Source organism: Chiloscyllium punctatum, chromosome 1 (assembly GCF_047496795.1).
Source record: "Chiloscyllium punctatum isolate Juve2018m chromosome 1, sChiPun1.3, whole genome shotgun sequence".
NCBI classification, from domain to species: domain Eukaryota; kingdom Metazoa; phylum Chordata; class Chondrichthyes; order Orectolobiformes; family Hemiscylliidae; genus Chiloscyllium; species Chiloscyllium punctatum.
In genome coordinates, this window is record NC_092739.1 from 103105835 (window position 1) to 103129246 (window position 23412).

Below are 23412 nucleotides of genomic sequence, written 5' to 3' on the forward strand. Positions count from 1 at the left end.
CCAACTTTAAATATGCGGGTCAATGGATTCTGGCTGTGATTTTAACTCAAACTTGTGATGTATCTTCATCAGTTTGCACTATTTCATTTTAGGTCTGCCAAGTAATGCTTATGGTATGCCCTCCTGCAAACCTCATTAAACCAGGGTTGATCCTCTGGCTTGATGGTAATGGTGGATTCAGTGTATCTGATATGCTTTGCTTTGAGGTTACAAATTGTAGTTAAATACAATTCTGTTGCTGCTGACGGCTCACACCACCTGTTGAACATCCAGTGTTGTGTTGCTAGATGCATTCAAAATCTATCCCATTTAGCACAGTGGTACACAACACATTGGAGAATATCCTCAGTGTGAAGATGGTGCATTAACTCCCCCAATACTGTCATGGATAAATGCACTTAAAACCGATAAATTGGTGGGAACAAGGTCAAGTATTTTTTTTCTCACTTGCTGACACCCTCACTACTGTGGTAGCCCACTCTGCTAGAAATACTCTTTAGGATTCAAGCAAATTGATCAATAGTGGTACTACAGAGCCACTCAAATACGGACAAACTAGGTTTTTATGGCTATCTGATAGTTTTATGGCCACTAGATTCAATTTCACATTTATCAGTCAGTTGAATTAATTAGCTAATGTTCTGTTCATATGGTTTCAGTTTTTCTATTCCATAGGCATTACCACATTACATTGTTCTGGGAAGACCTGGAAAATTGATAACTCTTTGCCTTGAGGGCTGTTAACTTCAAGTCTGTCCTTAACCCTGTGTGATCTGAAAAGCCTCTCTTTTCTTGGGAAAATTAAACACAAACCTCTTACCATCTAAATGGATTCTCATGTCAGTGAAATAAAAAAGCATTTTGCCATTTGGATAAAAGATTGCAATACATGTAATTCTATTAAATTGTGTCAATAAATAAGAAATCAAAGGGAAAAACTGTTATTACAGTTTCGTGAAAACAGAACACCTCTGTGTTGAAACCCAGCCAAGCATTAATATTGATCATTGTTATCCAAACAACAGACTACACTCGACAACAAGAGGAAATCAGAGTTTAGTGCCTGTCAATCAATGTAAGATAGAAAGTGGTAAAGGTAAGGTGGCCATAGTCTGACCATATAATAGGGCTTCTCTCTTATTAGAGAGAGAAAGACACCTGACTGTGGGTTAAGCTAAGGGTTATCACGCCTCAGGCAAGTGGAAAAGGTTGAGGAGGAGAATCCTTCACAGTAACCTCAGCCAGTGCAGGTTTCAAGCCATGCTTTTGAGTACTTCTATGTTATAAACCAGCTGTACAGCAAACCAACTAATGCCCCAGTTGGTGGTAGATTGCTTATCATGTGTCAAAGCCAGTTTTTACTACCAGCCACATCCATTTAAATAATAACGGAAAAGGTGATAGCACAAGCTGACAGAACATTTCACTGCACGATGATTTATTAATTGAGAAAAACACAGCAATGCATATGACCAAATACACACAGCTAGCCAATGTAATGTCCAACTTACCTTTAAAGGAAAGATCCTAATGATGAATCTCTGCATGCAAAACTTGTTTATTTTACAATACAGCACCTAACAGTGACATTTAAAGATGAGAAAATGTTGCACTCATCTTGAGTATGTTCCAGATTTCTCAGCAGAATTTCTATTTTCATAGATTCCCTACAGTGTGGAAACCAGCCCTTCAGCCCAACATGTCCACACTGACCCTCCAAAGAGTAAACCACCCAGACCCATTCCCCTACCTTATTACTCTACATCTACCCCTGGCCGATGAACCTCACCTATACATTCTGGAACACTATGGGCAATTGAGCATTGTCAATTCACCTAACCTGCATATGTTTGGACTGTGGGAGGAAACCCACGTAGACACTGGGAGAATGTGCAAACTCCACACAGACAGTCACCCGAGGTTGGGATTGAACCTGAGTCCCTGGCACTGTGAGGGAGCAGTGCTAACCACTGAGTCACCACGCCACCACTCTCACTTCCAAATACAGCATCACCAGGTATAAATGACATGTGGGAGGAAATCCGATTGTTATTCTCCATTTAAAATCCATGGTGTTAGGTCTGTGTTTTTGCACACAAGGCACTTCCAGCTGACAACAAGGCCAAAACAAACACATGTAATCATGAGTACAGAGACAAATCATATTTCCTCTAAACAGAGCTGTGTAGCTATCATGTACCTCCATATTCAGATTAAAATGATGCAAGTTTAAGTTTTGAATTCAAGTAAGGTGTTTTGTAATTTGTAAATACCGGAAGTGGTGACAGGCCATTTTGTTAAAAAAAAGGAATTGAATGAAATGTTACACTTTGAATACGTTCAGAAGAATTTGAGTCCCACATGTGTATAAAAGAGAAACTGAAACTTGACTATCTTTAGCTGTATATGTTAATGCACAGATTTTTCCATCACTTCCTAAATGGAACTGCAATAGGATATGCTTGGCTGTGGAAGATATCTCACATATCTTACCTATCTCACTGGGGGTGGCACAGTGGTTAGCATTGCTGCCTCACAGCACCAAGGTCCCAGGTTTGATTCCAGCCTTGGGTGACTGTCTGTGTGGAGTTTGCACATTCTACCTCTGTCTATGTGGGTTTCCTCCATAGTCCAAAGTTGTGCAGGCCAGTTGAATTGGCTATGCTAAATTGCCCCATAGTGTTAGGCCAACTAGTCCAAGGGAAATGGGTCTGGGTGGTTTACTCTTCGGAGGGTTGGTGTGGACTGGTTGGGCCGAAGGGCCTGTTTCCATGCTGTAGGGAATCTAATCTAATTGACTCTTACCTCACTTAAAACCTCAAGTTTGTTATGTTGCTGCTCTAAGAATGTGCTTTCCTGCCTATGGTGCCTAATTGACCAAATGGTTTCCTTCTTTTAAGAATGTGCTTGATTTTTGGCAAATTTTTCATTGTCCTTTGAAGGATATGTCTGCCTTTCTGATTGATAGTTGAGTGGCTTGATGACCAGTTAAAATAGCTAATGAGGGTAAACTATGTAAAGGGGGTTGGAGGTGTATAGGTCAGTCCATGTAAGATTGGCACATTTCTTTTCCTAAAGGACATTAGCAAGTCACTTCAGCTTTTAAGACATTGTGGTCATTTATTTGTGTTGCTAATCCACAAAGAGCAAAAATATTCTGGATTCTCATAACCTGAAATCAAAAAGAGAAATTGTTGGGAATATTCAAGACTTCCAGCAATATCTGTAAAGAGAGAAATGGTTTTAAAGTTTCATATCAATGCCCTTTCAGCTACCATCCACTATGAAGATGCCACATGGAATTTGTGGGATGAATGGCATTGGATGTCAAAGACCTAACATCTGATCCTCCTTAAAATCTCAATAACAACATCTGTCATTGTTGATGTTACCTCTAACTAATTGCAAACAAATAATAAAGTACATTTTGTTCAATACAAGAGCCTCTTCACGTTAGGCCAAGAATTAGCTTTCCTCTACCACATTAGACCAAGCAGGTTTTGCAGTTCTTGAGATGTAAAGAGGATGTGGCAGCAAGTCCACTACATGGTGAGATGCAGACTCTGTTTAGCTGCAGATACAAAATGGTGAGCAGTGTTGTAGCTTTGATTGAGCTCCCTCCTGGAATATGTGGTCTGCAGGAGAGGTCTGAAGATTTCTTCAGCATCTTTAGACATAGCTTTGGGTCACCTGTTCATGCAGATAGTCAGAAACAGAGAAGATTTGAACATGTGAGGGCCTTACATAGTTAGTGACAAAGACATTTCAGACCTGGTAAGTGATGTGCTGCAGCTGGAGAGTTAGGAACTCCCTGAAGAAAGAGAATTAGTTACTCCAAAGCAGAAGTAGACTGCATCACGTGGCAGTGGTCTATGGGGGTAGTCTGGAGTCCGGTTTCAGCTGGAGGTTCTGTGAGCGAAGTTAAAATCCCTGATGGATAAGGGGATTTTTTTAAGGTACAGTATTACAGACTGGTAAAGCAAAAAGAATGAAATTCCTTTCAGCTCAGATTGAGTATTGTCACCGTAGTGAGTGGGTAGCACATAACATGACTATGCTGATAATATGTTGCTGGAAAAGCGCAGCAGGTCAGGCAGCATCCAAGGAACAGGAGAATCGATGTTTCGGGCATAAGCCCTTCTAACGTCGATTCTCCTGTTCCTTGGATGCTGCCTGACCTGCTGCGCTTTTCCAGCAACACATTTTCAGCTCTGATCTCCAGCATCTGCAGTCCTCAATTTCTCCTCATAACATGCCTATGCCAAGGAAAATCAAATGCCACAAAAGCAATCTAAGCCAAGATTGCCAACACAGGGTATTGTGAAGCCAGAATTAAGGTGACAAAGGGGCAGATGAGAAGTTTCAGCTGCCCTAGTTTAAAGAATAAGGATATAAGGAAATTTTATCAAAGCCACAGAAAAGGCAAGATATCCTTCCTTAAAATTGTAAAATAAGGTGGGCAGCATTTATTTAAATGAAGAGGTGCATGGGAATCATCTGGGAAAAGATCATGGAAGAAACAGGAATCATTAATGGAGTACAGACGGTGGGTGACATCTTGTAAAGAGTATTAAGGAAGCAGGATTGATCTTTTAGAGATGCAAATAGCAGGAGTTATTTAGTTTTACAATGATTAAAGCAGGCATCATTTATTAAAACCACAGTGGGATTTAGTCAGTAAAGCCATTAAGGAAATGGGAATTGTTTATTAAAGCCACAAACAATAGGATTCATCCTGTGAAGCCACAGGAAATTAGAAATCATCCATTTAATCTACTAAAGGTTGGCAAACTTCCATTTTAGTCACATTAAGACAGGAATTCTCCATTTTCGCCATAAAATATGGGTACACCCTTCATAACGACAGCAATACCACTATTATCACAAAAGAAAAACCTTTCAGTCAAGGAAACTAATTACATTGTAAAGACATGTTATCAGAAATAATGCTCTAAGGAACATTTAATTTCAGAGATGTATGAAATGGAGCACTGAATTAGGCATCTTGAATAAAATGAATCTTAAGAAACAGAGTAGCTTCCAAATTAGATAGTAAATCAGAAGCTGAATAAGTAAATATATTTCAACATGCAACTGGTACTGTAACTGATGTTATAGCTTTTAAAGGTGTAAAAGAAGAAATGGATGGCTATGAAGAAGTACTGAAATCATTTTTGAACTTGTTTTGTCTTAGAAAAATAAAATTCTTAAAAGAGTACGTTTTAATAGAAGAATTCAGAATGTATTGGAATCCATGGATTATTTAAATAATGATTTCTGCAGATGGGTGCCTACAAATCCATGGAAACTACTGCTGAAAAGAGAGAACCAATATCCAAGGATTCAGGATATTGCAAAGAATGAATTTCCTGTTTCAGCAGAGAAGGCGTCTTCTGCAAAGAAATTCTGAAAGATTAGAGGTCATCCATTTTAATGGAGTCCACAGACTTAAAACTGCCTACCCCACAAGCTAGCAGTTTTCCAACTCCATAGTGAAAGTATCCTAGGAGGATAATGAAACTTCCTAGGAGGATAATGAAACATTACATAAATTTGTAATGTCAGAGACAGGATAGAGATAAATATTATTTATGTGAACAAATATATAATAGAAATTGGATAAGAAAGTTGGTGGGGAGATGTATATGGGTCAAAAAGGACCTCAAAACGTTATTACTGAAGCGTGTCTTAAGCACCTCCCTCTTTAAGGATGTCAAGGAGCCTTGTAGATAGAACGGTTTGGAATCTCAGTGGATCAAGGCCTAAACTCCAGGTCCTCTTTGTAACAATCTCTATCATATCAATGTAATCTGTAACGCACTGCTAACAAGCAATAAATTACTTCTTGTATAAGAGAAGAACATTTTCTAGTGAGATCAGTTAGCCATTTTCCAACCCGACCACATTAGCCTAAGCAGACCCTGGGGATCCCTACATTTCAGAGGTGCAGACATGGTTTAGCTACAAAGGGACATTCAACTGTGATATTATTGAATAGTAAAACAGGCTTGAGGAACCAAGTGATTTGCTCATATTCGTATGAAGTCAAAGGTTTTGCTGGGGGTTAACCGTGCATTTCCACTTTAATCATCAATCATCAGTGTACAATTATGTAAGTGTTTACTAATTGAGTTCAATTTTGTTAGGTTTCATTGAAGAGTCATTGGACTGGGAACATTGACTGTTTACACAGTTGCCCCCAGACCTGCTGAGTGTTTTTTTGACATTTTCTGTTTCTATTCAAATTTTATTACCTATCTGTTCTTATTAGTTATTTCTGACTGCTATTTTTATGTAAGGAAGATTTTATTCTTTTTCTAACTTCCCCAAATTGGACTTTCTCACATTACTGCTCAAAGAGTTAAAACTTCAGCGCACTTTGTTTGTAATCTCGACCATGTGAAACAGCTAGAAACAATTTAATAGGCAAAAGTGAGGACTGAAGATGCTAGAAACCAGGGTTTGGATCAGAGTGGTGCTGAAAAAGTACAGCAGATCAGGCAGAATCCATGGAGCAGGAAAATCGACATTTCGGGCAAAAGCCTTTCATCAGGAATGGAGGGAGGGAGCTTCCAGGGTGGAGAGATAAGTGGGGTGAGGAGGAGGTTGGGATGGGGCTGGAGAGAAGGTAGCAAAGAGTGCAATAGATGAATAGGGGTGGGAATGGAGGTGATATGTCATAGAGGAGGGGTGGGGGAAGGTAGCAAAAAGTACAATTGATGAGTGGGGAAGGGGATGAAGGTGATAGGTCGGGGGGGAAGAGGGTGGAGTGGATAGGTGGAAAAGAAGGTAGGCAGGTAGGTCAAGTCATGGGGACAGTGCTGAGCTGGACGGTTGAAACTGGGGTAAGGTGGGTGGAGGGGAAATGAGGAAACTGGTGAAATCCACATTGATGCCCTGGGGTTGAAGTGTTCCGAGGTGGAAGATGAGTCGTTCTTCCTCCAGGAGTCAGGTGGTGAGAGAACGGCGATGGAGGAGGCCCAGGACCTACATGTCCTTGGCAGAGTGGAAGGGGGAGTTGAAATGTTGGGCCATGGGGCAGAACAATTTAATGGCCGTTATTGAAGTCAACAGAAATTATACTGATAAGAAGGATAAACCTGAGCAGTTGAATCACTATGTTCCAAAGTCAGCCACTTTGTCTCAATCACAACATACAGGCTTTTAAACTGAGACTTGGTACCACCTAAACGATTGAAGAGTGAAATTTACTGATTTTTTTTACCATACATATTCTTTTCAAACCTGACCACATACTACATATGGTCATTTTATTTTCATTTATCGTGTTTATGTTCTAAGTATCTGTATATTGTGTACTCTGTTTTTGTTTTGTTCAACAGTTTGTTGTATATCATTTTTCTTCGAAAACAATACATTGTAGTGTAAGCTTGTTCACTCAATGTCTCTTGCTGCTCCAGTGGAAGATAAATCACCCATCTAACATAATGTTTCTCCTTTTTCTTTTAGTACAAGCAAGTGGAACAATATATGTCTTTCCACAAGCTTCCTGCTGAAATGCGACAGAAGATACATGACTATTATGAGCACCGCTACCAAGGCAAGATCTTCGATGAGGACAATATTCTAGAAGAATTGAATGATCCACTTAGGGAGGTAACATATTTTTCTCCACATTGTCTCAATTTTATTAGCAATAATACTGCTAATTTATATTTTGAACAGTTGTGGTGAATTTAGATTGGAGGCTGACATACTCATAAGAGAGTTTTGCATTTGCACTATTACTTCAAATGTCAAAAACTGTTCAAAAAATCAAATGCCGATCAGGCAATAATATTAATAAGTTCTGTTTTAATGCACAATCCCTGAATGAAGGAAGCGATTGTTTCATATTAGATTGTGCACAGTTGATTATTTAACATTTGATTGAGAATAAAAGTTCAAGATGTAGAACAGAACACATTGATCACATTATTAAGTATGTGACTATTGGAACTCAACCCCACTACTCATCATTTTCCAAGTCCTCAAAGACTTTAGGTCCTTTGAAGGTTACCAATTAAAGGACATTCATCATTCAACAGAAAGAGGCTTTAGAGAATGCAGTTGTCACATCAGCTCGACTGATCTGGGCTTTGTATGATTGAAAATTGCATGGACCTGTCAATTCTCTTTCCACTTTGGCACAACAAAGAATTTTCAACTGTGTAGCTATAAATAGAGCTAGGTTTGACCAAAGAGTATCGCCAACTACTTTACAATGGTGAAGCGTGTTCTTTCAACAATTTAAGAATGAATCTGGCTCACTGAACAGAATGTCTTCAAGCAACTTAAAATCAAATTCCCAAACTGGGAGCCAGTGATACTCTACAAGCTTCAGTGACAGTAACTTCTTCCACCTCATTTCATTGGCCATCCTTCAATTCACCCAGAAACAATTCTTTGTCTTATACACTATGCTCACCTATTCTTGCATGAGAGCAAGTTAAGGTCACCAAATAACTGAACAAGTATGAAAAGAACTTTAAGAATGACTTTTCAGCATCTTCACTTGTAGTAACATATGGGGCTGAATCTTACAGGTTGGTTTTGGAGAGATTTTTGCCAAGAGGCCAAGCAAATTTTCTCACTATATCTGACCAAACATCCTTTATTAACAATCTACCCGAACCCCATGGTGTCCTCTCATCTGATTATATCTCTAGTTTACCACTTACCATTCCCAAAACAACTCACAACTCAGCACATACGAACAAAAAACCGCCACTTCTTGCACGAGCACCATCTTGAAAAAGAGGACTGGATGTGGGGGTAATCAGTAGCTCCCCCTAACCCCACCCCAGTACTGAAGAAAGGTTAATATCCGAAGCATTGACTTCTCCACCTCCAGATACTGCCCGGCTTGCTGTGTTCTTCCAGCCTCTTGTTTGTCTACCTAGCCACAAAGCCATGTTGCTCACAGCATGTAGTCAGTGTGGCTGAGACTATTTTGAATATAGAATGCCATTCTTGCACAGTAGTCACTGTTTCACCACCAGGCCACACAGTTTGCCTGTCCTTAGCTACATCCCATCTAAATGCCTTCTCACCCATCATTGTCTCTGATGCTTACTGGAAATCTGCAGCATGTCAGTGTCCACTAGGAGAAGATCACAGGCACACAAACGATCAAATAAATCAAACCATAAACATTTATTTACTGCCAGCAATAACGTACACAAAACAAATGAATAGAGGCCGCACTTTGCACCCACAATCCAAATGAAGTGCTACCCTTTATGATCAATGACTATTTTGCGTTCCGTGATTGCCATCGATGCCAAGCTGTGTCTAACTGGAGCAGGATGTCAGTCAGCTCCTCTCTGGCTTGGTATTTACCCGATGTAGCTGAACTTTGTCATGCACAAAAAAGAGGTTCATCCTTTCCAGTGTCTCGCCCTTCTGCCCTGAAAACTATTCCAGTTCCCCAGCCTCCTCAGCATTTATCACATCACTCCTTTGCCTGCTCCAGTTTTTACAGAACATTGCATGCCAGGAAGATGTGGTATACTCTTTCCAAATGATACTGGAGGATTGCTCCAAGACCTCTCACAGCAGTAGGACTGCATCTTCAGTAGCATTATTGTTTGCTCCATCATGGCCCTGATCGTGGCACAGACATCAACTTGATGAAGGTGTTGCACTGGCTGAGAGAGTAACATATTACATCAAAAAGAGAGTTCCTGTCCTGCTCCAACCCCTTTCAATCCAAGACCAATTACAAATGTGAAACTTACCATTGAGTCAATCCAATCCATGGTCATATTTAAATTGCAATGTTCCTCTCATCTCCTAGCAGCTTTGGAAATTTCACAAGTGATGCGATCCTTTTGGCTAGCATTTGCGCCCCTCCCCCGACTTATGTCATTGTCCCTAAATTCTATATCGTTGAGATACCAGTGGCCTGAATCACTTTGACCAGCTTCTGGACCCTCTGCATGCATTGTAAATCAGTGAAGAAATTATTGCAAGTAATGTGTAAATGGCATTTGTAAACACATGCTTCAATGTCCTAGTGAACCTGAAGTTTTGCCCATCAAAGTATGACTGACCCAACCCACCCTGGGAATTGTCCCAGCCATTTTCATGGCTAGACAACAACAAGTGGTGGCACAGAATGTAGCTTGTGGTGGACACCAGCAAACGTGGGCTCTGCCTGGTTGCCCGGAGCCACCTTGGAGCCTCCATGACCCTATGACCTCATAATTGTCCTGACAGCTCAGTTCCAACATACGTGCATGTGGAGACCAAGCACAGTGAACCAAAGTCAGACAGATCCACTGACCTTGAGAGGCCCAAGCTGATGTCTGACCATGGCTAAGCCCCTAGACTGTTCGCAAGCTGTGCCCATGACTGACAGTACCAAGGCCCTCAGACAGACAGAGCTGTCCCCTTAACTGGACTATAGCCCCCAACCAGTTTTCAGCATGACCATTTGCTTGTACAAATAGTGCAATGTGTTTGTCATGTAGACAGTTGTCAAATGCTGTGGTTGGTAGAGAGTTGTCTCCGTGTGCCGTTCATAAATATAACTCCCCGATCACCAGAGAGATCTCTACTGATAAACAGCCTGTTTGTGTGTGTGCAAGACAGCACATCAATATGGCCCTGATAGCCTTTGGCTCTGACTGAAGTGCCAAAGCATTAATAGTTGTGACATGACAAGGCTTGCTTTTGGCACTAAGTGAGTGAGCACTAAGAGAGCAAGTGATCAGTCCTGCAAATTAAACTGGTCTAATCTAGGTGTCTGGAGCTGTCTGTGGGAAGTGTCCTTGCAGTGACCTTTCAATATTAGTTGCCAGTGCACCCTATGATGAAAGTCTGTGATTCCTAAATGACATGCAAGTGGATTGGAGAGATGCCATGATGGCTGTTGGGGGGTCGACAGTGTTTGATACCAAAATCCTTGGTCAAAGGGTGTGTACAGCTGATGCCCATGGATTGCACTGTAAGATGCTGTTTGATACTGAGCAACATGGAAGATCCAGTGGTGAATTGTAGTCTCCAGGTACCCATTCTGACTTTCATGTTGAGAACTGTAAGTAATCTAATCTAATCTAATCTAATCTAAACTCTTGACAAGTGCTTGTTCACCGTGTTTGGTAACATAGGAAACTGGAACAAATAAGGCTAGTTATGGTGTTAACAAAGTGTTTAATAAATTCTCAACCCCCTAAATTGGCAACCCACCACTACCAAGCAAGAAACTCACCTCACTGTTCAGCAAAAGCCTAAAAGATTCATTGAGTTGCTTCTGTCATCAAGCTGGGCCTCACTAGACCTGTCATCTGATTCTGTTCCAAAACTTGCTATCGCCCATGTTGTTCAGGCCCCTTAAAAGTGTGTCCAATATATTTGATCAAAACTCACATATTAAGCTTATTATTAAAACTAAAACCCATAAAGTGAAAAAGAAAGGTAGTAGCAGATTGGATATAAAATTGACTCAGCAGTAGACAATGGAAAATTGTGGTGATTGACCACTTTTTGGACTGGAAGAAATAATACATTGATATTCCCCACAGTTCTGTACCAAGATAAGGAATGATAGTCAGCATGATGATGTGTGTGGAAAATAGTGTCCCACTAACTTGATTGAGTTGATTGAAGAGGTTACAAAGAAGATTGATGGAGGCAGAGTGGTCAAGATTGCCTGAATGGACTTCAATAAAGTGTTCGATAATGTTCTGCATGGTGGACTGGTTAGCAAGGTTAGTTTACATGGGATGCGGGAGAGTTAGCATTGGATACAAAATTAGCTTGAAGGTGGTGGTGAAGGGATGATTTTGGACTGGAGACCTATGACCAGTTGTATGCCACAAGTATCAATGCTGGGTCGGCTGTTTTTCATAATTTTTATAAATGATTTAGATGTGAATATAGGAGGCAGGATTAGTAAGTTTGCAGATGATACCAAAACAGGAGATGTCGTGTACAGTGAAGAAGATTACCTCAGAGTATAATGGGACCTTGATCAGAATGGCCAATGGGCCGAGGAATGGCAGATGGAGTTTAGTTTCGATAACTATGAGGCATTGCATTTTGGAAAGGCAAATCAGGCCAAGACTTAGACAGTTAATGGTAAGGCCCTGGAAAATGTTGCTGAACAAAGAGACTGAGGGGTGCAGATGCATGGTTGGTTAACGTGGAGTCAAAGGTAGACAGGACGTTGAAAATGGCATTTGACATGTTTGCCTTCGTTGGCCAGAACATTGAGTATAGGAGTTGGGATATCATGTTGCAGTTGTATAATACATCGTTGAGGCTGAATTTTAGAATACTGTGTACAATTCTGGTCGCCCATTCTAAAGAGGGATGTTGTTAAACAGGAGAAAGTGCAAAAAAGATTTAGAAGAATGTTGCCAAGATTGGAAGATAGGAGTTAAATGGAGAGGCTTAATAGGCTAGGGGCCTTTTTCCCTGGAGCAACAAACACTAAGGGGTAACCTCATAAAGGTTTATAAAATCATGAGGAGAACTGATAAGGTGAATAGTCAATGTCTTTTGGACATAGGTTTAAGGTGAGAGGATAAATATTTAACAGGGACCTAAGGGGTAACCTTTTCATAAAGAGGATGGTGTGCATCTGAAACAAGCTGCCAGAAGAAGTGGTAGAGCTGAGATTCAATTACCACATTTAAAAGGAATCTGGATGGGTACATGAATAAGAAGGGTTTAGAGGAATATATGCCAAATCCTGGCAAATGGGACTAAGCCAGATCAGGATGTCTGGTCAGCATGGATGAGTTGAACCAAAGGGTCTGTTTTCATGCTGTTTGGCTCTATGACTGTATAATACTATGATCATGTCTGATTTACATTAATGGTTTGGATTTTGAAATTTGCAGTTGACAAAATTGAGGAAGTGTCATTGATTAAAAGATTAGAATAAACTTGAAGAGCTCCTAGACATGTTAATGAAATAGATTGATAAAACTAAGTGGAGAAAAGTGAGTTGTTATGGTTTTAGTAGGTGATGAGGAGATGCAATACAAGTTTCATCATACAGTTTTAGGGGGATGATGAGATCAGAAAGACTTGGGTTTAACAAAAACAGAAGTTGCTGGAAAAGTTCAGCATCAGTGGAGAGAAATCAGAGTTAACATTTTGGGTCGAGTCACCTTTCTCAGATTTGGGGGTAGTCTGTACAAATCATAAAAGATGAAAGATAAAGTAGTTATTAAAATAAGTGGCATCTTGGGCAGTATGGTTGAAAATCTATAATACAAAGAAAAGTTTTCTAATCCTAAATAAAATATTGGCAGATCTATTGTCTCCAGTTCATAAACCCATATTGTAGGGAGGATCTGAAGGCTTTGGTGGAGACATGTCAGCTGATGAAGGGCCACTGGACCCGAAACGTTAACTCTGCTTTCTCTCCACAGATGCTGCCAGAATAGCTGAGTTCCTTCAGCATTGTTTTTGATTCAGTTTTCCAGCATCAGCAGTCATTGGTTTTATTTTATTGCAAAAGATTTTTCTTAGTTGCAAGATTGATTTAACAAATGTTAAACGTTTGACATTTCTATTTCAATTTGTAAACTATTTAAAATTATTAGCTTTTGATTTTCTTTGAGTATGAGGATTTTACTCTCTATCCCTGGTTGCCTTTGAAAAGCTGCTGAGCTGTCTTAATCCATCACTTGAGGATACTCCCACAAATGCTGTTAAGTCAGAATCCTAGAACTGCCTACTTAATTATCATCACTATCGACAAGGATGTAACTGGGGCTTTCTGAAATGAGTAATTCTTATTACATAATAAGTAGTGATTTTTTTTATTGAAGGATCAGGTATTGTACAGAGATACAGGATTGCTCACATATGGAAAGCAATGGGATGTTACCCATTTCTGGAATCCAGTGTGAACATCATCTGCTCCCCAGATACTCAGCCTGAATCATAGCAGAATGAAACTTGACCTGTTTACTCTTCTGAAGAGAGGGGTGGGCAACGTGACATCATTCAATATCCAGACTAACCTTGTAGAATGACATTGTGAAGTCAGCACACAGCAGGGCAGTATTTAGAGCTGCATTCCTGTGCTTGCTCAGTGGTGTCTTCAGACCTCCATACCCATTCCACATTGAAATACTCAGCTAACTAAATAGTCTTTCATCCCACCATTTTGGGTTGAATCTCAATCTAGGTTACAGAGGTGTAAAGGTAACATCCTTACCCTGTAATTTCAGTGGCTGTGCCAACTGCTCACCACCAACGCCCCCCCAAAAAAACACACCCAGATACACTTTTTTAATGCCACATTGAATTACCATTTGGAGTTAAAATCTATTATTTAGTAGTTGTAATAAAAGCAGCAAATTGTAGGAATACATATCAGTTCAAAGATCCACTTTTGGCTTCTGGATTGCTGGGGCAATCCTTCCTTATTTGTTCAGTTTTTTGATACTACAGTATAAATCTTTAATTCTCAGTCAGATAGCTAAGCCAAGTCCTGAGTGGTGTCAGTGGAGTTCTGTGTCCATGGATATCAAATCTAAGGAGGTGTTAATGAATCCTATTTGTCATAACCCAGCAGTTTTTAAGAGAGTAGCAGATAATATTCTCTTATTTCAATTGACTGCACTCGTATTTTTCAACATGATGATAAAGACGTAAAATAAAGATGTGCTTCAGATAGTGTCAAATATCAGTTCTCAATCAGAAATAATGTAGAACATCTTAACTTAATTATTTATTACAAATTGGTGAATTTTTATTGAATCATCTTGATCTGATATTTTTGTTTGAGTTTTGCATTATTCTAGGCACAGCTGAAGTGACATTGTTCATGTAACACAGAACCTCTATTATAACAAAACATAACAAGGCCAAAGGAAGACATTTCAATTATATGCTGCTACAGTCATCTGATCTTGGCAGGATAACGTGTCCATAATTTGAATGCATACCCTTCAATTTTCCAACCATATGCTTCAATAATACAAATTTGCAGGGATTGTAAAGTTTCAATATATACTCCTATTTTAGCGTGCATTGGAATTGTGAATTTGTTGAATGACACATCAGACATTGTGAATTCAACTAGTCAATAATAATGACAGAGGCCTGGATTATTACATGAATTGTTAGTATTTTGGGGGAGTCTTTGAGGAATATAATGGAATAAAATAGGTTTTAAAGTGTACTCCATGAAATCTGCTGCCAAAAGCAGTCTTATACCTTGCCAGAAATTGCAAGGTTTTTTTGTGACTTAATATAAGTGTCAAGTGGGGTAGCAAACCAAAGGAGCCCATTTGTTCCAGCTCCAAATCTAATCTAAACTCGTCCTACATTCTGAATCAGGATTGAGAAGAATGCTGGTTACATTTAGTTCTTTGCTAAAAATGTAGCCTGAGTGCATCACATCTTGAGGTGAGTTACATATTTTATGATAGCTAGTAAGCTAGCTATTTGGCACAGGGAAAATAGAGGGTAATGTGTAACTAAGAGCAGATAGTTGAGGAAGATGGTGTAGAATCTGTGTGGATAGAATTGAGGAACTGCAAATGTAAAATAACCACAGTTGGAGTCATGTTCAGGCCTCCAAACAGCAGTCAGGAGCTGGGGTGCAAGGTATACCAGGAGATAGAAAAGATGTGTAGGTTAGAAGTTCGGCACAACATCGTGGGCCGAAGGGCCTGTTCTGTGCTGTATTGTTCTATGTTCTATAAAGGGAAAGTTACAGTGATCATGAAGGATTTCAAAATGCACGTAGATTGGGAAAAACCAGGTTGGCATGGATTGCAAAAAAAGGAATTTGTGGAATGTCTACGAGATGGCTTTTTAGAGCTTGTGGTGGAGCCGACTAGGGAACAGGCAATACTGGATTTAGTATTGTGCAATGAGACAGACTTGATAAGGGAGCTTAAGGGGAACAAACCCTTCAGAGACAGTGATCATAATATGATTGAATTTACTCTACAATTTGAGAGGGAGAAGAAAGAATCAGAGGGTACGATGTCAGAGCTGAATAAAGGCAACAATAGAGGCGAGAGGGAGGATCTGGACAGAATTGACTGGGAGAGGAGCCGGACAATAAAGACAGTGGAACAGCAATGGCAGGAGTTTCTGGGAGTAATTCAGGAGACACAGCAGAGATTCATCCTGAGGGAAAAAGAAGCGTAGTACAGGGAGGATGTGGAAATCGTGGCTGTCTAGGGAAGTTAGGATTGGCATGAAAATGAAGGGCAGGAGGAAACCAGAGAATTAAGAAGCTTACAAAGACCAACAGAGGGCAACAAAAATAGAAATAAGGAGGGAGAAGATTAAATATGAGGGCAAGCAAGCCAGTAATATAAAAGGAAGACTGTGAGAGTTTCTTTTGATTGTATAAGGGGAAAACAAGAGCTGTTGGAAAATGACACTGGAAAAATAGTAGTGGTGAACAAGGAATTGGCTGAGGAACTGAATAATCACTTTGCATCAGTCTTCACTGTGGAAGACATGAGTTATATCCCAAAAATCCAAGAGTGAGGGGGCAGAGCTGAGTATAGTGGCCATCATCAAGGAGAAGATGCTAGAAAAACTGAATGGCCTGAAGGTGGATAAATCACCTGGACCAGGTGGACTACATCCCAGAGTTCTAAGGGAGATAGCTGAAGACACAGTGTTAGTGGTGATCTTTTAGGAATCACTAGGATCAAGGATGGTCCCAAAGGACTGGAAAATCGCTAAATTCACACCCCTGTTTAAAAAAGGAGTAAGGCAAAAGATAGAAACTGACAGATGGATTAGTCATGGGTAAGATCCTGGAATCCGTTGTGAAGGATGGGATTTCTGAATACTTGAAGTGTATGGTAAAATAGGACAAAGTCAGCATGGTTTCATCAAGGGGAGGTCATGCCTGACAAATCTGCTAAAATTCTTTGAGGAAGTACCGAGCAGGTTAGACCAAGGAGAGCCCATGGATGTAATCTACCTGGACTTCAAGGAGGCCTTTGACATGTTGCCACATAGGAGGCTACTGAGTAAGATAAGGGCCCATGGTGTCAGAGGCAAGGTGCTAGTATGAACAGAAGATTGACTGTCTTTCATAAGGCAGAGAGTGGAGATAAAAGAGTCCTTTCCAGATGGCAGCCAGTGACAAGTGGTGTTCCGCAAGGCTTAGTGTTGGGAACACAACCTTTTCACTTTATACATTAACGATCTCGATGAAGGAACTGAGGATATTCTGGCTAGGTTTGCAGACAAAGCAAAGATAGGTAGAGGGAGAGATAGCATTGCGGAGATGGTAAGTTGTAGAAGGATTTGGACAGGTTAGGAGAGTGGGCAAAGAAGTGGCAGATGGAGTACAATTTGGGAAAGTATGAGGAAGCGGTAAGAAGAATAGACAGATGGACTATTTTCTAAATGGGGAGAAAATTCAGAAGTCTGAAGTACAAAGAGACTTGGGAGTTCTCTCAAGATAGACTTGCAAGTTGAGTCAGTGGTTAGGAAGGCAAATGCAATGATGGCATTTATTTTGAGAGGACTTGAATGTAAAGCAGGGATGTACTTCAGCAGCTCTGTAAGGCTCTGGTCAGACTGCATTTGGAGTATTGTGTGCAGTTTGGGTCCCATAACTCAGTAAAGATGTCTCGCCCTGGAGCGTGTTTAGAGGAAGTTCATGAGAATGGTTCCAGGAATGAAAAGCTTAATATATCAGGAGTATTTGAGGACTCTGGGTTTATACTTGGAGTTTAGAAGGACGAGGTGAGATCTAATTGAAACATACAGAATATTGAATGGGCTGTACAGGGTAGATGTCGGGAAGATATTTCCATGGTAGGAGAGACTAGGACCCGAGAGCACAGCCTTGGAGTAAAGGGAAACCTTTTAGAACAGAGATAAGGAGAAACTTCTTCAGCCAAACAGTGGTGAATCCATGGAATTAATTGCCACAGAAGGCTATGGAGTCCAGGTCATTGAGTTTATCTCACATTGTGCTCCATCTTCCACTTCTTTGCTCACTCTCCTAATCTGTTCAAATCTTTCTGCAGCCTCCCCACTTCCTCAAAGGCACCTGTCCCTCTACCTATCTTTGTATCATCTGCAAGCTTAGCCAGAATTTCCTCAGTTCTTTCAATTAGATCGTTAATGCATAAAGTGAAAAATTGTGGTCCCAACACAGAGCCTTGCAGAACACCGCTTCTCACCGGCTGCCAACCTGAGAAGGATCCTTTTATCCCCACTCTCCACTTTCTGCCAGACAGCCAAGCTTCTATCCATGCTAGCACCTTGCCTCTGACACCTTGGGCCCTTTTCTTACTCAGTAGTCTCCTGTGTGGCACCTTGTCAAAGGCCTTCTTGGAGTCCAGGTAGATGACACGCATTAGCTCTCCTTGGTCTAACTTGCTCGGTACTTCCTCAAAGAATTTTAGCAGATTTGTCAGGCATGACCTCCCTTTGATGAAACCATGCTGACTTTGCCCTATTTTACCATACACTTCCAATATTCAGAAATCTCATCCTTCACAATGGATTTCAGGATCTTACCCATCACCGAGGTTAGGCTAATCAGCCTGTAAGTTTCTATCTTTGCCTTACTCCCTTTTTAAACGGGGGTGTCACGTTAGCGATTTTCCAGTCCTCTGGAATCCTCCCTGATTCTAAAGATTCACTACAAACACCTCCACTATCACTTCAGCTATCTCCCTTAGAACTCTGGGGTGTAGCCCATTTGGTCCTGGTGACATATCCATCTTCAGGCCATTCAGATTTTCTAGCATCTTTTCCTTGGTGTTGGCCACCATACTCAGCTCTGCCCCCTCACTCTCTTGAATCTTTGGGATATTACCTGTGTCTTTCACTGTGAAGACTGATGCAAAATAATTATTCGGTTCCTCAGCCATTTCCTTGTTCACCACTACTTTCTCTCCAGCGTCAATTTCCAATGGCCTAATATCCACTTTTGCCTCTTGTTTTCCTGTTATTTATCTAAAGAAACTCTTACAGTCTCCCTTTATATTATTGGATAGCTTACCCTCATATTGAATCTTCCCCCTCATTATTTCATAGAACATAGAACATTACAGCGCAGTACAGGCCCTTTGGCCCTTGATGTTGTGCCGACCTGTCATACCAAACTAAGCCCATCTAACCTACACTATTCCATGTATGTCCATATGCTTGTCCAATGACGACTTAAATGTACTTAAAGTTGGCGAATCTACTACCATTGCAGGCAAAGTATTCCATACCCTTACTACTCTCTGAGTAAAGAAACTACCTTTAACATCTGTCCTAAATCTATCACCCCTCAATTTAAAGCTATGCCCCCTTGTGCTCGCCGTCACCATACTTGGAAAAAAGCTCTCCCTGTCCACCCTGTCTAACCCTCTGATTATCTTATATGTCTCTATTAAGTCACCTTTCAACCTTCTTCTCTCTAACTTCTTTCTTTCTTTGTTGCCCTCTGTTTGTCTTTGTAAGCTTCCCAATCCTCTAGTTTCCCACTGCCCTTTGCCACATTATATGTTTTCTCCTTTGCTTTTATGCTGTCTCTGATTTCCCTCGTAAGCCACAGTTGCCTCATCCTCCCTGTACCATGCTTGTTTTTCCTCGGGATGAATCTCTGCTGTGTTTCCTGAATTACTCCCAGAAACTCCTGCTGTTCCACTGACATTCCTGCTCGGCTCCTCTCCCAGTCAATTCTACCCAGCTCCTCCCTCATGCCTGTCTAGTTGCCTTTTATCAGCTGTAATACCATTACCTCTGATTCTATCTTCTCCCTCTCAAATTGCAGAATAAATTCAATCCTATTATGATCTCTGCCTCCTAAGGGTTCCTTTTACTTTAAACTCCCTTATCAAGTCTGCCTTATATAAACACTAAATGCTGTACTGCCTGTTCCTTCATGAGCTCCACCACAACCTGCTCCAAAAAAATCTATCTCTCGACATTCCACAAATTCCTTTACTTGCAATCCACCCCCAACCTGATTTTCTTAGTCCATCTGGATATTGAAATCCCCCATGATCACTGCAACTTTCCCTTTCCTATACATCTTTTCTATCGCCTGGTGTATCTTGTGCCCTAGCTCCTGACTGTCATTTGGAGACCTGTACTTAACTCTCTAACCATGGTTTTTTGTACCTTTTGCAGTTCCTCAATTCTATCCACACAGATTCTACCCATCTGACCATACACCATTTGTTTCCTGATATTGATTTAATTTCATTTCTTACTCATCAGGCAACATCACTTCCTCTGTCAACTGCCTATCTTTTTGATAGGATGCATATCCTTGAATATTCAGCTCCCAACCCTGATCCCCTTGTAGCCACGTCTCCGTGATGCCCACTGCATCATACTTGCCAATTTCGATCTGCGCCATAAGCTCATTAATTTTATTGGGTATACTGTGTGCATTCGAATATAACACCTTCAGTCCTGTATTAACGATCCCTCTTTTCATTGTCATTCATTTATGCAGTGTGCTTGAAGTTTGATTGCTAACCCTTTCCATACATTCTGTCCTATTTGTGTCTGTGCTGGAGATTTTCATAATCTCACCTGACTTCTGCACTCCTACCTCCTCCCTTAGTTCGGGTTTTCTAATTTTACCTATCACTGAGCCCTCTCCTCCCATTTAGTTTCAAGTCCTGTCTACAACCCTAGTTATGCAATTCGCTCGGACTCTGGTCCCAGTACGGTTCAAATGACCACTGTCCAATCGGAACAGACCCCTTCTTCCCCAGTACTGGTGCCAATGTGCCATGAATTCAACCCCATTTCTCCACACCAATCTTTGAGCTACGCATTTACCAGCTTAATCTTATTGACCCCCATGCCAATTAGCTTGTGGCTCAGGTAGTAATTAAGAGATGATTACCTTTTTGGTTCTGCTTTTTAATTTAGCTGCTAGCTGTTCATACTCTCAAAGCAGAACCCCTGCCTTAGTTTTATCGATGTCATTGATACCTATGTGGACCACGACCACTGGATCTTTGCCCTCCCACTCCAAGTTGCTCTGCAGCCCAGATGAGATATCCCGAACCCAAGTAGCAGGCAGGCAACACAACCTTAGGGACTCTCAATCCTGGTCACAGAGAACAGTGTCTATGCCTCTAGCTATACTATCCCCAGTTATAAGAACATTTCTCTTCTCTTCCTCCACTTGAACGGCTCTCTGCACCACGGTACTGAGGTCAGTCAGCTTGCCCTCCCTGTAGTCCCCATTCCCTTCCACACAGGTAGCAAAACTCTTGAACTTATTGAACAAGGACACCGGTTGAGGCTCCTGCATCTCCACCTCCTGGATCCCTCTTCCTGTCTCACTCACAGCCACACCATCCTGTCCCTGACCACTGGCTGAGTCCAAGCGGTGTGACTGTCTCCTGAAATACAGCATCCAGGTAACTCTCCCCCGCCCTGATGTATCGCAACGTTTGAAGCTCAGACTCCAGGTCATTGGCTCTAAGCCGGAGCCGGAGTTCTTCCAGCAACCAGCATTTACTACAGGCATGGTCACTGGGAACCACAATGGGGACCTCCAGCTCCCACATCACGCAGAAACAACATATCACCTGACCATCCATCCTAATTTTATTAGTTTTGAATTTAATTTTTTAAAATTTTTTAACTATTTGTGTATCCCTATTTATTCAAGTTTTAACCAAAAAATAAGTTGTAACCAATAAATTAACAAAGTTCAATTTAACACAGTTTCAAATTTGGCAGACCCTTTACTAGCCAATCAAATCACAGCCCTCCTGTGAAGTCACTTTTCAGTTTCCCCCTCAGAATCAGAAACTCTTACTTATGCAATGATAGTGACACCAGAAAACATTAAATCAGCATTTAATAACACTTTGGAATGTCCTGAGATTACAAATCTTAAGTGTATAAGTACTCAGTGCAGAAGACTATGTGGTCTGTCAGTTCTGTTCTATCACTCAGCATGAGCACAATTAATCTTAATCGTTCACTACACTCCACTTTACCACTGATTTCCCAAATATATTGATCCCCCGGGACACCAACATCGGTCTAATTCAGCCTCAGATACATTGAAAGACAGTGCATCCACAACACTGTGGATTGTAGAATTCCAAAGATTCAGAATCTTTTGAGTGAAGAAAGTTCATCCAAGGTCTAAATGATCCTGAAACTGGGAACCCTTGTTCTAGGTTTCCCAGCTAAGAGGAAACAATATCTTGGTATCTATCTGATCAAGACTCTTCATAATTTTGAAAGTTTCAATTAGACCACCTCACATGTTACAATAGGTCATTTGTCCCATTGGTCAGCACATGATGTTGCACCTGCCATGTTATTGCTCAGTCACTTAACCGGTCTATATTGCTTTGCAACCTCACACATTGCACTCCCACCTAACTTTACGTGGTCAGCAAACTTGGACATGTTACACTGTGTCTATGTAATGAAGGCAGATTATAAATAGCTGAGGCTCCAGCACAGAAACTTTCAGCACTCCAGAGTTCACAGGCAGGCCAATTTGAAAATGCTCCACTTATCCCTACTCTTGGCTTCCTGCCCATTAAATCTTGACCATTAAACAGTCCTCTTTCCATGCCAATGTATCATCCCCAATTCCATCGCCTGTGCATTCAACTTTTGTGTGGCATCTTATCAAATGTCCTTTGAAAATCCAGGCTATGCTATATCTGTTCATTCCCCTTTATCTTCACTACTATTAGATTCACAAGAAATAGGATTTTCCTTTTGGAGAACCACATTGACTTGTTCTAAGTATGTTATGGTTTTTTAATTGCAGTGTTGACATTTCATAAATAACAGATTCCACGACTTTCCCAAAGACTGATCCAAGCTAACTGACATTTGGGTGTTCTCTCTCTCCTTCCTCTCTTGATTGCAGAGTTATATTTTCTAACTTCCAATTTACTGAGACCATTCCAGAATCTAGGGAATTTATCTCTTCCAGAATACGATATAAGCCTTGGGCTTTGTTGATTTTGATTCCGGAAGTTTCCCTGTATCTTTTCTCTGCTGATACTAATTACCTTCATTTCCTCTTCTTTTTTAAACTCCAAAATTAATCTCTGTTTCTATTATGTAATTTGCATCTTATACTCTGAATAGGACAAACACAGCATTTATTCAGTGACTGTGCCATTTTACAATTCCCTGTGATAATTTTACCTGGCTCTGCACCAATGTTTTCTTCAGCTGCCTTTTCATTTTTAAACACTTTATATTCCTGGCTAACTTACTCTCATCTTGTGTTTTATTCTTTTTCATCAACTTTACTGGTTTTGAAAAACAATTCCTAGTACTCAGACTTGCTATCATTCTTTCCAATGTTATAAACTTCTTCATTCAATTAATGCAACCCTTAGCCTCCTGAATAAGTTATGGTTGGATCTTTGTCACTGACATTTCATTTTCCAATGGAATGTATTTTTAAAAATATTTTAAAATGGTTTCTTTTAAACTGTTTTCCAC

General features: G+C 40.6%; 1 protein-coding gene across 3 annotated transcripts in view; it reads left to right on the plus strand.

The window, feature by feature from the left end:
• The window catches only part of LOC140477969 (potassium/sodium hyperpolarization-activated cyclic nucleotide-gated channel 1-like), a 279875-nt gene that overhangs the window by 164516 nt on the left and 91947 nt on the right, over window positions 1–23412 (plus strand). For all 3 annotated transcript variants that reach the window (XR_011960770.1, XM_072571643.1, XM_072571644.1), the window contains one exon: window positions 7471–7617. Coding sequence is in view for 2 of the 3 variants with exons in the window: in XM_072571643.1 (XP_072427744.1) it covers window positions 7471–7617 (147 nt within the window). In the remaining variant the exon portion in view is untranslated. The remainder of the gene's footprint in view (window positions 1–7470; window positions 7618–23412) is intronic.